The 12,055-nt window shown below is 45.0% G+C and overlaps 3 protein-coding genes across 3 annotated transcripts; 2 read left to right on the top strand and 1 right to left on the bottom strand.

Annotated features, from left to right (window-relative positions):
* Positions 1–2,901: 2,901 nt before the first annotated feature.
* C8R40DRAFT_1217163 (uncharacterized protein) lies at positions 2,902–3,904 on the bottom strand (the record flags this gene model as incomplete). The annotated part of the gene is made up of 2 exons (XM_046233234.1): positions 2,902–3,319; positions 3,457–3,904. The coding sequence occupies 2 exons, from the start codon at positions 3,902–3,904 to the stop codon at positions 2,928–2,930; spliced, it is 840 nt and encodes a 279-aa protein (XP_046080435.1). The 3' UTR covers positions 2,902–2,927.
* A 2,086-nt stretch (positions 3,905–5,990) lies between these two features.
* C8R40DRAFT_1176834 (uncharacterized protein) lies at positions 5,991–7,040 on the top strand (the record flags this gene model as incomplete). The annotated part of the gene is made up of 3 exons (XM_046232578.1): positions 5,991–6,077; positions 6,139–6,271; positions 6,319–7,040. 3 exons carry the CDS (start codon positions 5,991–5,993, stop codon positions 7,038–7,040), a joined length of 942 nt encoding a protein of 313 aa, XP_046080434.1.
* A 1,019-nt stretch (positions 7,041–8,059) lies between these two features.
* On the top strand, positions 8,060–11,189 carry C8R40DRAFT_746456 (major facilitator superfamily domain-containing protein). Its single transcript, XM_046236091.1, has 12 exons — positions 8,060–8,413; positions 8,495–8,657; positions 8,784–8,915; positions 8,976–9,051; positions 9,119–9,261; positions 9,383–9,939; positions 10,025–10,093; positions 10,195–10,340; positions 10,436–10,666; positions 10,730–10,806; positions 10,888–11,047; positions 11,101–11,189. The coding sequence occupies exons 1-11, from the start codon at positions 8,308–8,310 to the stop codon at positions 11,030–11,032; spliced, it is 1,845 nt and encodes a 614-aa protein (XP_046080433.1). The 5' UTR covers positions 8,060–8,307; the 3' UTR covers positions 11,033–11,047; positions 11,101–11,189.
* Positions 11,190–12,055: the final 866 nt, after the last annotated feature.

Genomic DNA, 12,055 nt, shown 5'->3' with positions numbered 1-12,055 from the left:
TCAAACAAAAATTCTGGATACCTTGCCTTCTATGGTGCAGTTGGCTTAGTCACCACTAGTTTTGAACAAGCGGACTGACACACTCAAATTTCAGTATTTTTCTTATCTCTCTTACAGAAAGGCTTATAATAGATACAGAAAGAGAACTGTAAGAGCAATTTCTCTCAAAGTAAAAATTGCCAAAGTAAGCTACACATGAATGGCGCACTTCCCAATTGGGAAGTGATTAGGGTTAGGGTTACCACACTCTACTGCACTAAGGGTCAGCTAAGGGTGTCTCAATGTCAGCTCAATGCTCCCTTTTGTCCATTCTGATAACAGGATATATCATCTATACATTGCATCGGGGTGCCAGGGACCCTAGAATACATCAATAAGCTTTATTCCTCTCGGAAATGCACATAAAAACACCTAAATCGCATCTATAATTTTCAAAAATTTTTCCAAACCCCGAATGGCGCCTGTCCCAAATAGGTGGTGACTAAGCCAACTGCACCATATAAGCTTAACACTGTTCCAACAAAGAACTTGAGGCTTGTATAAAGGATGTTTTGAATACAAGGTCACAAGATATCAAGGAGATATAGGGCAGAACTGTTACAGGCCTGATAATATGTGAGGCCTAGGATATGCTAGGATATGTAGGGATATGTGCGTAGTGAGAATCGCGTCACATCACGTGGCTGATAAGATAGGATATATTCGGACCGCAAAAAGAAAAAACTCGGTTGTTCACGAAATTATGCAAAACCCTGTAAGTGGATCAAGCCGGTCCTCCCTTCCTAAGAAATCTATATCATATACAGCCTGTAGACAGGACCCCGCATCGACCCGTCGTTTACTCCTTAGAACATGCAAGTTGATGAAATCGTCCCATTAGCAGGAAAGGGGAGGAAAGGCTAACCGGCACCTCACTGAAAACCGCACTATTATGTCTTCAACTCATGCTCATGAGGAACTTCTGAAGGACTTTACGAAGCACAAGAAAAGATGGATTCCGTCCAGCACTAGCATCTTGCATTAAAAGTCGCTCACAATTCGCGAACAGTCTAGATGGTTGACGTATGATTGGAAAGCCGCTTGTTACAAGGGAAACTGCTACTAATACAAATACAAAGCTATACAAAGATGGCTTCGTCGGAGTATGCCGAGTATAATAATGCGAAAGGAGGGTGCGAAGCAATACCACAAGCTAGTACTACATAAGATAAGATCATTGGAAAATGTACGTTCTGGTCAACAGAGGAGTACGATTTTAAATTGTGGTTTCGACGAGCGATAAGATCCGCCACTGTAGACAATCAATCAAGAGATCACTGTTAGTATGAACTGATATGCGAGGGGGCTTGGGAGAAAAAAACGTACAAAGGGGGAGGACGCTCGCAACCACTGTTGATCTTCGTGATAAGATCACGCAATAATACAGTAACCACCGAGCAGAGCAACAGAACCACTTTCATCTGCATGTTCTGAGTCGACTGGGGCAGCTACACATGTGGTGGATGATGGCTCGTTGGAGAGAATCTGCAGCTTTTCGACTATTATGCCCGAGTCATGCGTTAGGGAGGAGGAGCCCGCAAGGACAACGTCGAGACTGGTGAATGAGTCCATTGGGTGTAATGAATGTTACGGAGGGCGATAAGGGATATGTACGGCGAGAGCGAGATTATCGAATATGTGAGGTTGCTCGTAAAAACTGTTGGGGTGTTGTTCATTTAGCTCGGGAAAATGTTCTTATAGACACCTAGAGTCGGAGTTCGAATTCCATTTATCATTGTTCCCTGTTACCCGAATATCCTGAATCATGAATCGCGTCGCTGATGGCGGCATCAACGAACAAAGAACTAGCAGCCGGATGAACAAAGAGGGAAGAACAATAAGTCAATATCAGCCAAAACAAGAACTTAAGCGCCTAAGTTCCCACGTTGCTCGCATGAAGCGACTAGCTTGAATTTCTGCGGCCGCGGGTTCTAATTAAGAATCCCGTCATCTAAGGCCTTTTTTGGTTTGGGGTTTTCCGATACTAGTCGAGCAAAGACGCTCCTGGAATGTCAGAGCTCATTATTGGGTCCACAAGCGAATGTAAATCTGCCCTGAACCATCACATCCATACAGAGTTATACTCACTGGAGTTGGGTATGACTTCTTATGACTTGCGTTTGCCGATTCCTACTTCCTCAACCTGTTTCCCCAGTTTCAAACAGTCTCTATGTAAGTCTTGTAAGCGTGAGCCTTGATTAATGAAGTAAAGTAGAGAAGAAAACGGCTCGTTCTGGCAATGGATCATTCAGATTTGGCTCGTTCCGGCCTGTTCCGGCTCATCCATGGACGTGTGAGTTTTCACTGGGCCAAACATTGAATGCCTTACTTATGTCAAGCGAATTTGGAGACAATGACGATCAGATGAGGAGAGACAAAAGAGGTAAATGTAAACAATGGAAGGAATGCCGACCAAGCCGTAACGCTCGCGGTTGACTTGTTCATTGTTCTATTTTCGACATTGTGGCTAGTACGCATATAAGAGAGGTTCCTAAATTCATTCTAAACACCCACCAATTTTAAGCCCCTCGAGAGAGACAGATAGCCTCTTATTCTATTGCCTTTGTCGCGACATCTGCTGCTATTTTGCGCTGCCTTCGTGCTTGAACATCTATCACGCCTCTATCCTCATTTCGAGATAATGGACTCATTCACTTCTTCCTCGATCAATGCCATCTGTGCTCTGGCTTCCTCCGACCCCTTGCAAAGCACTAAAAACCCTACTCCCTCTTTCCCCACGTCGGAAATTTCCTCGACTGCTGATCTGCCGTTCGATTTGGAACACCCCAGTGATAGCGGTGCAGTGGCAGATTTCGGATACTGCATTATTGCTTAATCCCCATCGCTGTCATTCGACGTCTGCATTCGGTCATCATTCTATGTGAGAATCACGGTGTTCCTGTTCGGAATTGATTTGACGCCGCTAACTTTCGATATCTTGATTTGCTCAGGAAAATCCTTCGAATACTTCGTGAAATTTTCTCCGTCTGCCCCTGTGCTCTATTGATTCGAGCATGTATTCCTCCGGCTCGCATCTCCTCTCCCGCATCTTTACCGCATTGTAATTCGAAGCCGTCTGTATCAGTGATCGCGAGGTTTTCCTCCATCATCTCACCCTCCTTTTTCTTTCGAACGTCGTTCCCTAGCATTATCTTCTCGTGGTTCTCCCACTTTTTATTGTTGTATTTATCACTGGCAAATAGATTTGTATCGTATCGCAGTCCCCCTAACAATTTTTTCCCTGGATCCTTGAACCAAGTGCTGCTCGATTGTATACTTACTAATTTGGCGGTGAGAATATAAGTATCCTTTTGTTTTGAAAATAACCACTTTCCTTTCCGTGTTTATACATGTAATTTTCGCCCCAGTTTTCCTTCAGGTGTCTCCGGGCTCGGGAACTTCAAACATGGACATTACGATTATTATCTTCAGAGTGACCACGGCATATCTCTAACGATAAGTTATGAATCGCTCGACAGATCCAATATACGGCATCCTCCCGTATCAACATTCTGTTAAGCACTGGAGCACGACATATATTTGAGAGGATTATGAATCCGCCTTTCAAAGCTGGACAATTCATGGGACGTCTTTCTGTATCCTTAATGACGCGATAAAGAATGTCATTCACGACACTTGGATGGGTTTTATCCAACTCGTTAGTGAATTCGGGTGCCCAAGCAGATTGGGGGAGTTGGAGAAGATTTTGCAAGGCGCGTCCAGCGAAAAGGAGTGATTCTTCTGTGGTAAGACTCATGCGCGCAGCGAGAAGGTAGAGACGTGCAATAAGGGATATGTATCCTGGAGTTGTGGTAACAATTGAAACGACGCCGGAAGCAGGAAGGGTGAGGAGCCAAAAGAGCATCGTGATAGTCAATTGTAGTTCTTCCTTGAAATCGTCACCTTGATCTAGGAAGTAGGTACTAGGTCGTTCTAGGTAATTAACCGCCAGAAAAGAGCACCATGCGAATATGTCCGGCCATCATTGCATGAATTTGAGCTCGCTAGCGTCTCCATCTGCGAATCGATATCCGTTCAGTCCACGTAACAAGACGTGGAGAGCAGTGTAACCAAGCCTAGTAGTTTTGTCTGGCGCTTGGTCTGGATCCGGAGTGGAGGAGAGCAATGGATGGGTTTTATTCGGGATGTTTAACAGAATCATGGGCATTAACTCGATCAGAAGGTCGACATCCTCCTGTACCTCTGGCGCCAGACTCTGCAACGCCTCGACAGAACCATTCCGGGCCTGAAGAAGTAACCTCTGTACTGTTTTCAGTATCACTAAATCCTGAAATACCAGATCTTTACCTTGACGTGGGGCGAAAGCCGGACTCCTGCAGGCATACATTAAAAAGAGAAGAACTCGGTTTCGTAATCTTCTAACGCCGGCGCGTCGGACCTGTTAAGCCAAAACTTTCATGGCTCCTTGCTCCTTGTCTCCGACAATTTTTTTTGTTTTTTCGAGTTTCATAGACCTGAACTACCGGTCAAGCGCCCGTGTGTTCGAAGTTTCAAGTCATATCAAGTTATTGTATCGGCCTTTGATACGTATGTACATTCTATCTCCACTTCGTCTTCGTCTTCACCAACGACAATAGTTACACACCTGACTATAAGATGGTGGAGAGAATCAACGCCTTCATGAAAAAAAAATCCCAACGGTAAGGGAATTGCAGGAGATAACGACCAATGTAAATTGCTCTAAATTGGGATCTGCTGATACGAGGAAGTCTAGTTTTAGTAGGTGTATCCACATTGTTTATGAAGGTAGTATGAATCAAATCTGTGGGATGCCAGTGGATAAGAGTAGAGAATTAGTAAGTATCTTGTGAGCTTGTCTCCATCATTGACACCCATGTTACAGCTTCCTGATCAAGTTGCCTAAAGAGAAGCGGCGAGTAAAGGAGAGTAGGATTGAGTCTCTTCCACTTTTCCGTGAAGAGACTTCAAGAGGTGCATGCCAAAGTGCAGCACCATTGATTTGGTAAGAAGCAGAAGAGTGAAAGATGGGAAGTCAGGAAAAAGGGAAGCAAGCACGATGGAAGGAGTCGGAGGGGACTGTGGGTAGACAGTCACATACATGCACTCCCCGCGGATACCAGGCATAGCTTTTCCGTCCTAGGACTGTCGTTTCACTGTTTGTTGCCGACTGAGCTTGAAACTTCAGTGATCTTGGAGTGGCGCAGAGAACACGGGGCTCAAGCATGCATTATGGTGATCCATCGAAAGCGTGAAGGCGAGGAGATCGATGTTTGTGATTTTTACAGTTACAGTGATTTCGTACGCGAACTTCCATGAATTTGAGGGCACGCGGAATAGAGGATCTCCGTGTATCGGCAAGTATCTGGTGTAACATTTAGGAGGTAGATGTTAACGATAACTCTCTGAGAATGAAAACGACTGAGCAGACGCACATGCTTCACATACTTATACATACCGTATACAAGCAATTTCCATAATACGCGACCAGCGTGTCAGAGGTGTTCCTTTCAAGCTTGAGTTTTGATGCTGTCTTCGCCTGCACATCGTGTTTGAGGCATTAAATGTTTTTGAAGTTTGGCTGCTCGGCTTCGCTGACTTCAACATGGTCGAACGTGAAGCGAGATTCAAGCGTCTCTGTACGCGTTTTCAGAGCATTGCTGGGGTACTTTGTGTGGGCATTCTTGACAGAAACTTCTTGCAACCCTTGTCCCCGGGGCCCGAGTAAAAAGTTTAGTCAAGGAGATGAATCTGTTCAGACGTGTTGAAAGCTAATATTCAGAATTCTAATGGCTGACCTTATTTTAGGGCTTCTTGCCAGAGATTAGATAAGTTCGGCTCGGCCCCAGGTAAGCAGTGCAGGTCGTTCAAGACGCGTTTTCCTGCTTTCCTTCGTGCTTTCATCTACTACACGCCAGATAGCACTTGTTGCACTATCCGTCGCTTTCTGACGACTTATTATCGCACTGGATATGGACGCATTCACCGAAAAGCTCACACTGATTACCCGAAATTTTCCTGCTCCCATACGGGAATTAGGCGTCTCTCTCATTGACGAGGTGAGTTAGTATAATGACACGGTATTTATGAGGCTTTGTACTTACCGAGTAATGCCCCCAGAAATGTTATGTCAAGCTCATTGAACAGCTTGACTTTTCTGATATCGAATGCCTCAAGCTTGCTCTAAGCAAAGGACTAGGCATCGGTATTGTTATTGGGGGGTCAATAGTGAAAGTCCCACAGATTGCCCTTAGTGAGTCTCTTCATACACGCTTTCTCGAAGGACCTAATGTTTGGCAGTCCTCCGGACCCAAGACTCTGCTGGCCTTTCCATCTCATCCTACGTTCTTGAGACGCTATCTTACCTCATAACCCTTTTCTACTCCTACCGAAGCTCATTTCCGTTTTCCACCTACGGAGAGAACCTTTTCCTCGGTGTTCAAAATACGATTGTTTCGCTGTTGATCATTTTACACGGCGATGCACCTAATCCCTCCCGGCGAACTGGAAATCTTGGTATCTTGACCGGATTCTTCGTCGCCAGTATTTCCGCATTATACTCCATGTCTCTCGAAAATTTGGGTTACTTGCAGCTTGCCACGCTCCCGCTCTCGTTGTTTTCCAAGATTCCCCAAATCACCGCCAACTATAAAGCCAAATCGACGGGCCAGCTTTCCGCATTTGCCGTCCTTTCACAGATTATCGGATGTGCCGTTCGAGTTTACACGACGTCCACAGAAGTTGGCGATCCCGTCGTTCAAGCTGGCTTTGGCTTGGCTTTGTTCCTTAATGTCATTCTTGGGATTCAAATGATGTCGTACTGGGGCAATATTCCGCCAGCAACCAAGAAGAAGGTCGCTGTAGAAAAGAAAAAAGTAGCCCCGGCTGAAGTAGAACTTTTAGACGAAACCCTTTCACAGGATTATTTCCTGTCCAATGGGCGTCAGAGACGTTCGAAGCCCATGCAAAGGGTCGATCATGCCGAGGGTTCGAGTAGAAAATGGGAGAGAAAGGTCGATTAAGAACAATCTTGGTGATAACGATAATAGAGGTAACCATTATTCTATCGCTTGCTGTACTTGTGTCTGTGCTATAGGAATTCTATCTGGATTCGATGTCTCTTTGCGGTAGACGCGCGTGGACCTCGGTCCTGATTACTCATCAAAATGACTTCCTTGATCGTGAAGACTGCTTGTTCTCGACTTCCTGGTTCTATCTCTTTCCTTCGATCTGCTGTCTTCAGATGATTCACTGTTGGCGAATCCAGACGTCGAATACCTCACATACCTTCCCAAGTTCTTCTCATTTAAAATTGCCGTTCATCGCATGGGTTTTCATCTTCCTTTAAAGCATGTTTTACAAGGTGTGACGCATGCTCGTGAAAGAGGACATTCATATCATTTCAAACTTGCCTCGTTATGGTACACTACGCGGCGCCCACAAACCCGAATAAGGATTGTATATGGTTATGAATCCTGATGTTACTCATATAAAGATTCATATAATCCAAATCATCGCTAACCGTAACAGTTAATAGCTCTTTTCCGGATTTAGCAGATTCATGAAGCTTTGATTCCGAAGCGCCGCTGCCTGTATGGAGAATGTGCATATGTGTCGTGTCAAACGGAATTGGCGGTTTCTCAGGTCCCGGGCTCCCCTCGAAGCATGATCTTGATGTCTTCATTCTTTTCTTTTAGTGTGACATTAGTACAGTATGTTTCGGTTTTTTTGTTAAAGAATTTTCAACGCTGATTAAACTATCTACGTAGATTGTATATTTCAAGACTCAAGCTTACCGTTCATACCACTGGAAATGCTTGGGTCGCGCTCGTTAGTGCGGGTGCTTATAGGGAATGTACGATGGATTTGACCATTCATCGTGCTTCAAGAGAATTCAAGGACTCATTGCGTTAGCAGTCTGAGTATGAATTCGTATGAATTTCACTCCGGCACAACACTGTCACTGCTGACTGAATCGAAGCAGCGTTGTACTTGGGTTGTACATAATCCCAGATATGGCATTGACCGGCGACTACACTATTGAAGTAAGCGGTACCACGGACCTTGAAGCTGGAAGCCTGTTGTCTGGTCCTGGAATTGTTCTCAACACATCAACGATCGCAAACTTCCGTCATTTTAGCTATCGCCACTTCAGATGGCTGCCAGGTGCTTATTCTCGAACACTATATAATGTGAGTCAAATCGAGATGGGAAATATTGACATCCCCTCCTCCCCTCCCCCATTGTTAATCCTTTGCCCTCCCATCCCTACATTCCATTGTTACGAATATGGACTGCACGAAATCAGAAAACACTATTCGGAATAATGAGCTCGATCCTGGATTATTGAAGACATCAAGTTCATCCGCCCTCGACTTCAAGCACGACGATTCAGGTCAGTCTTCCTACTGCCTGCGAAACTGGCTTTGAAATTTGAAGATTGAATCTCTCTCTCTCGTATACGTCCGGCCCCCAGGTTCCGAGTCGGAGAAAGTCCCGCCCCACCAACTACAAGCTATCTCTCCGAATGCAAGGCTAGGAAACCCGACCACATGGAAGAACAATACCCATCCGCAGTGGTGGCGAGATCCTGGTCTACGTCGTAACGTATTTTGGATTGCCGTGCTCTACTTCGGGTTGTAAGTCCATCTCAGTCTTGGTTGTTTGTTCCAATCCTAGATATCTCGTGCTGAATCCTCAATTCCCACTTATCGTTGCTTCTGAACCTGACATTTCAATTGACTTTTTTTTTCATATTGTTAAAGCTTCACCTGGGGATATAGTACGGCCTTGCTCAATTGCCTTCAACCCCTGCCGCAGTTCAATGAATATTTCCATAATCCCTCCGGCGGAAGACTGGGTATAATATATGCCAGCCAGTCCTTACCGACAGTGATGTCAGTTGGTCAAATAGACAATCTTCTTCAACTCAACTCAACTCATCATCAATTTTCCAGACTCGCTCCAGCAATTCCGTGGTCGAATGATTTCCTAGGCCGAAAACGAACGATTTCGATTGGGAGTTTGATAGTGGTAAGGGTCCTCAGAAATTCCCGACGAGATTGGGATATTCATCATCATCACCCTACTTTTTGCTCAGATATCAGGAACTATCCTCGGAACACTTTCGAGAACTACGGCAATGCTCATAGCAAGTCGCGTCATTGTCGGTCTTGCACTACCCTTTATGTCCGTGGCGTGTGTCTGTCTCGTCAATGAACTCGCGCATCCCCGACTTCGTGGGTAAGCACATTTGCACTCTATGTAGTTTTTACCCTTTCAATTGGTCGATCTTTTTCTCCGCTTCATCACCGAGGCTTAACTCAAAACAACTCTTCCACTCACATGGGATCGTTTTGATTAGGATATGCGCCACAATCAACAGCTCGATGTATTTCGGCGGTGTCATCGTCGTCTCGTGGCTCACTTTCGGGACTCTTCATTGGGATCAGTCTATATCGGCTAGCGAGAATAATACCTCCGCCTATTCAGGAGATCAATGGGCTTGGCGCCTGCCTATACTCTTACAAGCACTCGGACCTACGATCCTCCTATGCTTCACCTCTGCGTCCCTTCTTCCCGGTCCTCTCTTATCTTTACTACACAACAGCAAAGGAACCCAAACCCGTGTACGCCCACGTTCAGCATTCGCCGTCCCGGAATCCCCTCGGTGGCTTGTAGCACATGGGTACATACACGAAGCCCATTCGGTGTTAGCTCAAGCTCATGCTAATGGGGACATGCAAGACGAGTTGGTTCTAGGTGAATTGGGCGAGATCCAAGATTGTTTGGTGAAAGAGAGGGAAGAAGCTGTTGGAAAGGGCATGTGGGAGGGGTGGAAAGATTTATGGAGGACTGAGGGGTTGAGAAGACGGATGCTGGTTGTGACGATTATCGGTGCTGGATCGCAATTGAAGGGAAGTGAGTGGTATTTGTCCCCCTTCCTGTTCAAACGGATCCGAGTCTGAGGTCTAAAACAATCATTGTGATTTGATTGAATTCCCAGCCTCTGCCATAGCAAGCTACATCACCCCGATCCTCAACCTCGTTGGATTTGTAAATCCAGACAAAATAGGTATGTCTTATCCTTCATCGAAACTTTGCCCAACTTTTTTTTATACTCTAAAATTCGATTTACTCAAAAAAACCTTAAATTCTGTCCCTTCCCCCCACCAGCCATCATCAATGCTTGTTTGACAACTTGCGATTTCATCTCTGCTATTGCCGGTGCTCTATGCGTTAATTCCGTCGGCCGAAGACCTCTATGGATTATCTCAACCGCTGGTTTGCTTGTATGTTTCGCGGTCATGACCGCTCTCGCAGTTCAGTACCGGGGCCACGATAGCCTTATTCTTTCTCCACCGAATTATATATCACCCACTAACCTACCCAATGGGTCTGTTTCATCCCCTTTTAGGCTGTTTTCGCGCAAAGTGCCTCCATGCCCGCCGCCTACGCATTCATCGTCGTCCTCTTCATCCTCCGCGTCTTCAACGGAATGGGTTGGTCCCCGTTAACACATAATTACCCCGCGGAAATCCTCCCGTACTCTATCCGAGCCCGCGCGCTCTCGTATTTCACGTTCCTCGAAACGTCGGTGTTGGCGTTCAATCTGTGGCTGCATCCGGTTGCGTTCCAGCATCTTGGGGTACGTGTTTGGTAATGTAATTTTGGGCAGTGGGTTACTGAGGCATTGATTTATTTATTCCAGTGGAGATATTTTCTTGTATTCGTTGCGGTCCTTTCAGCGCTTTTGGTCGCGATATGGTTTTTGTTCATCGAGACAAGGCAAGTCCTTTTTCTTTGGCCTCTCCCAACCGATGTCATTAAATCAATTAAATTCTTTTCTTGGTCTACCTACCTATACAGAGGCCGCACCATCGAACAAGTAAGCTTGTTATTCGATTTATCTCCTACCGAGCGGCGCCGTCGAAATCAAATCCTTTCTTCTCCGGATCTTGAAGATGGTGGTGATATGAAGAATAGAAACGACTCTGAGAAGAGTTCAAGTTGATGAACTATTACATGAGTATGAGTGTGTACACAGTACTACTACATATCGCTTATCGCTTTGCGCGGTAGAAGAAAGAGCTCTCGGGGCGGTATATATAGGGTAGAGTATATAAAGTATATAAAGTATATAGGGTATATAGTGTATTACTAGGCTGTAGGAGGAAGGAGGGGGAGGGGGAGGGCGGGGGTCGGGACCCCGGGGGAGGGTGTGCAGTGGGGTAGAAGAGAAACAGCGCCGGGGTGTTCATCACTGACTCATCACGATTCATGGTACGATGGGATATTTTATGGAAATAACGAACTACCTTAATTTAGCGGATAGTACCGTCGTAAATAACTTGTTTTGATGAATAAAGTTTTCATTTTGCTGCAAAAGAAGGAAAAAAAAATATGGTTTTGCTCAGTTATCAGTTGTTGAACATTGTGAACAGTGAGTGGGGGTGATTAGTGAGGTTGATTGGTTGGTTGGTTTGGTGGATTCAGGATTTTAACAAGAGTGTTTTAGTAGTACATTCCGTAGATTCCACAGATTCGGCAGACCCCACACATTGGCAGACCCCACACATAGACCCCTTGAAGAATGAAAGATCCCGGATCACCATATGAGTACCCCTTCAAGTTCACTACATTTGTGAAGGTTCATCTCGGACACTCTTGTTTTTGTTCGTCAACAAAGATTTTGTTGCAATAGGTGAACTAAGGAATTCTGCAATAGGTGAAATAAGCCATTCTGCAATAGGTGAACTAAGCCATTCTGCAAGGAGTTGGAATAACTAATATTTTTTATAAGAGGGTTGGAGATGATGTGTGATATATATATATATATATGTGGAGGAAGGCAGTACAGGTGTAAGGAAGGAAGGGGAAGGAATGAGGAAGGCCATCAGGAAAACCGTCCCCTTGAAATATGAGACAATTTCAAGAAAATTATGAAATTTTTTGTAAACTAGTACTACATTTTCAAAAATTCCGATATTTACAAAATATCATGCAATTTGATTTAGTTAGAATTGGTTTGATGAAT

This window comes from Lentinula edodes (genome assembly GCF_021015755.1).
Source record: "Lentinula edodes strain Le(Bin) 0899 ss11 chromosome Unknown C8R40scaffold_56, whole genome shotgun sequence".
Lineage (NCBI taxonomy): Eukaryota > Fungi > Basidiomycota > Agaricomycetes > Agaricales > Omphalotaceae > Lentinula > Lentinula edodes.
The sequence above is the reverse complement of the archived record's forward strand: the minus strand, read 5'-3'. Positions and strand labels throughout refer to the sequence as shown.

What these genes read in the sequence shown, in the direction of transcription:
- C8R40DRAFT_746456 (XM_046236091.1), top strand. Translation starts at nt 8,308, where the DNA reads ATGGACTGCACGAAATCAGAAAACACTATTCGGAATAATGAGCTCGAT. An exon ending in CGATTGGGAGTTTGATAGTG is followed by an intron (nt 9,052 to 9,118) that starts GTAAGGGTCCTC and finishes CTTTTTGCTCAG; the next exon opens with ATATCAGGAACTATCCTCGG. An exon ending in TGTAAATCCAGACAAAATAG is followed by an intron (nt 10,094 to 10,194) that starts GTATGTCTTATC and finishes TCCCCCCACCAG; the next exon opens with CCATCATCAATGCTTGTTTG.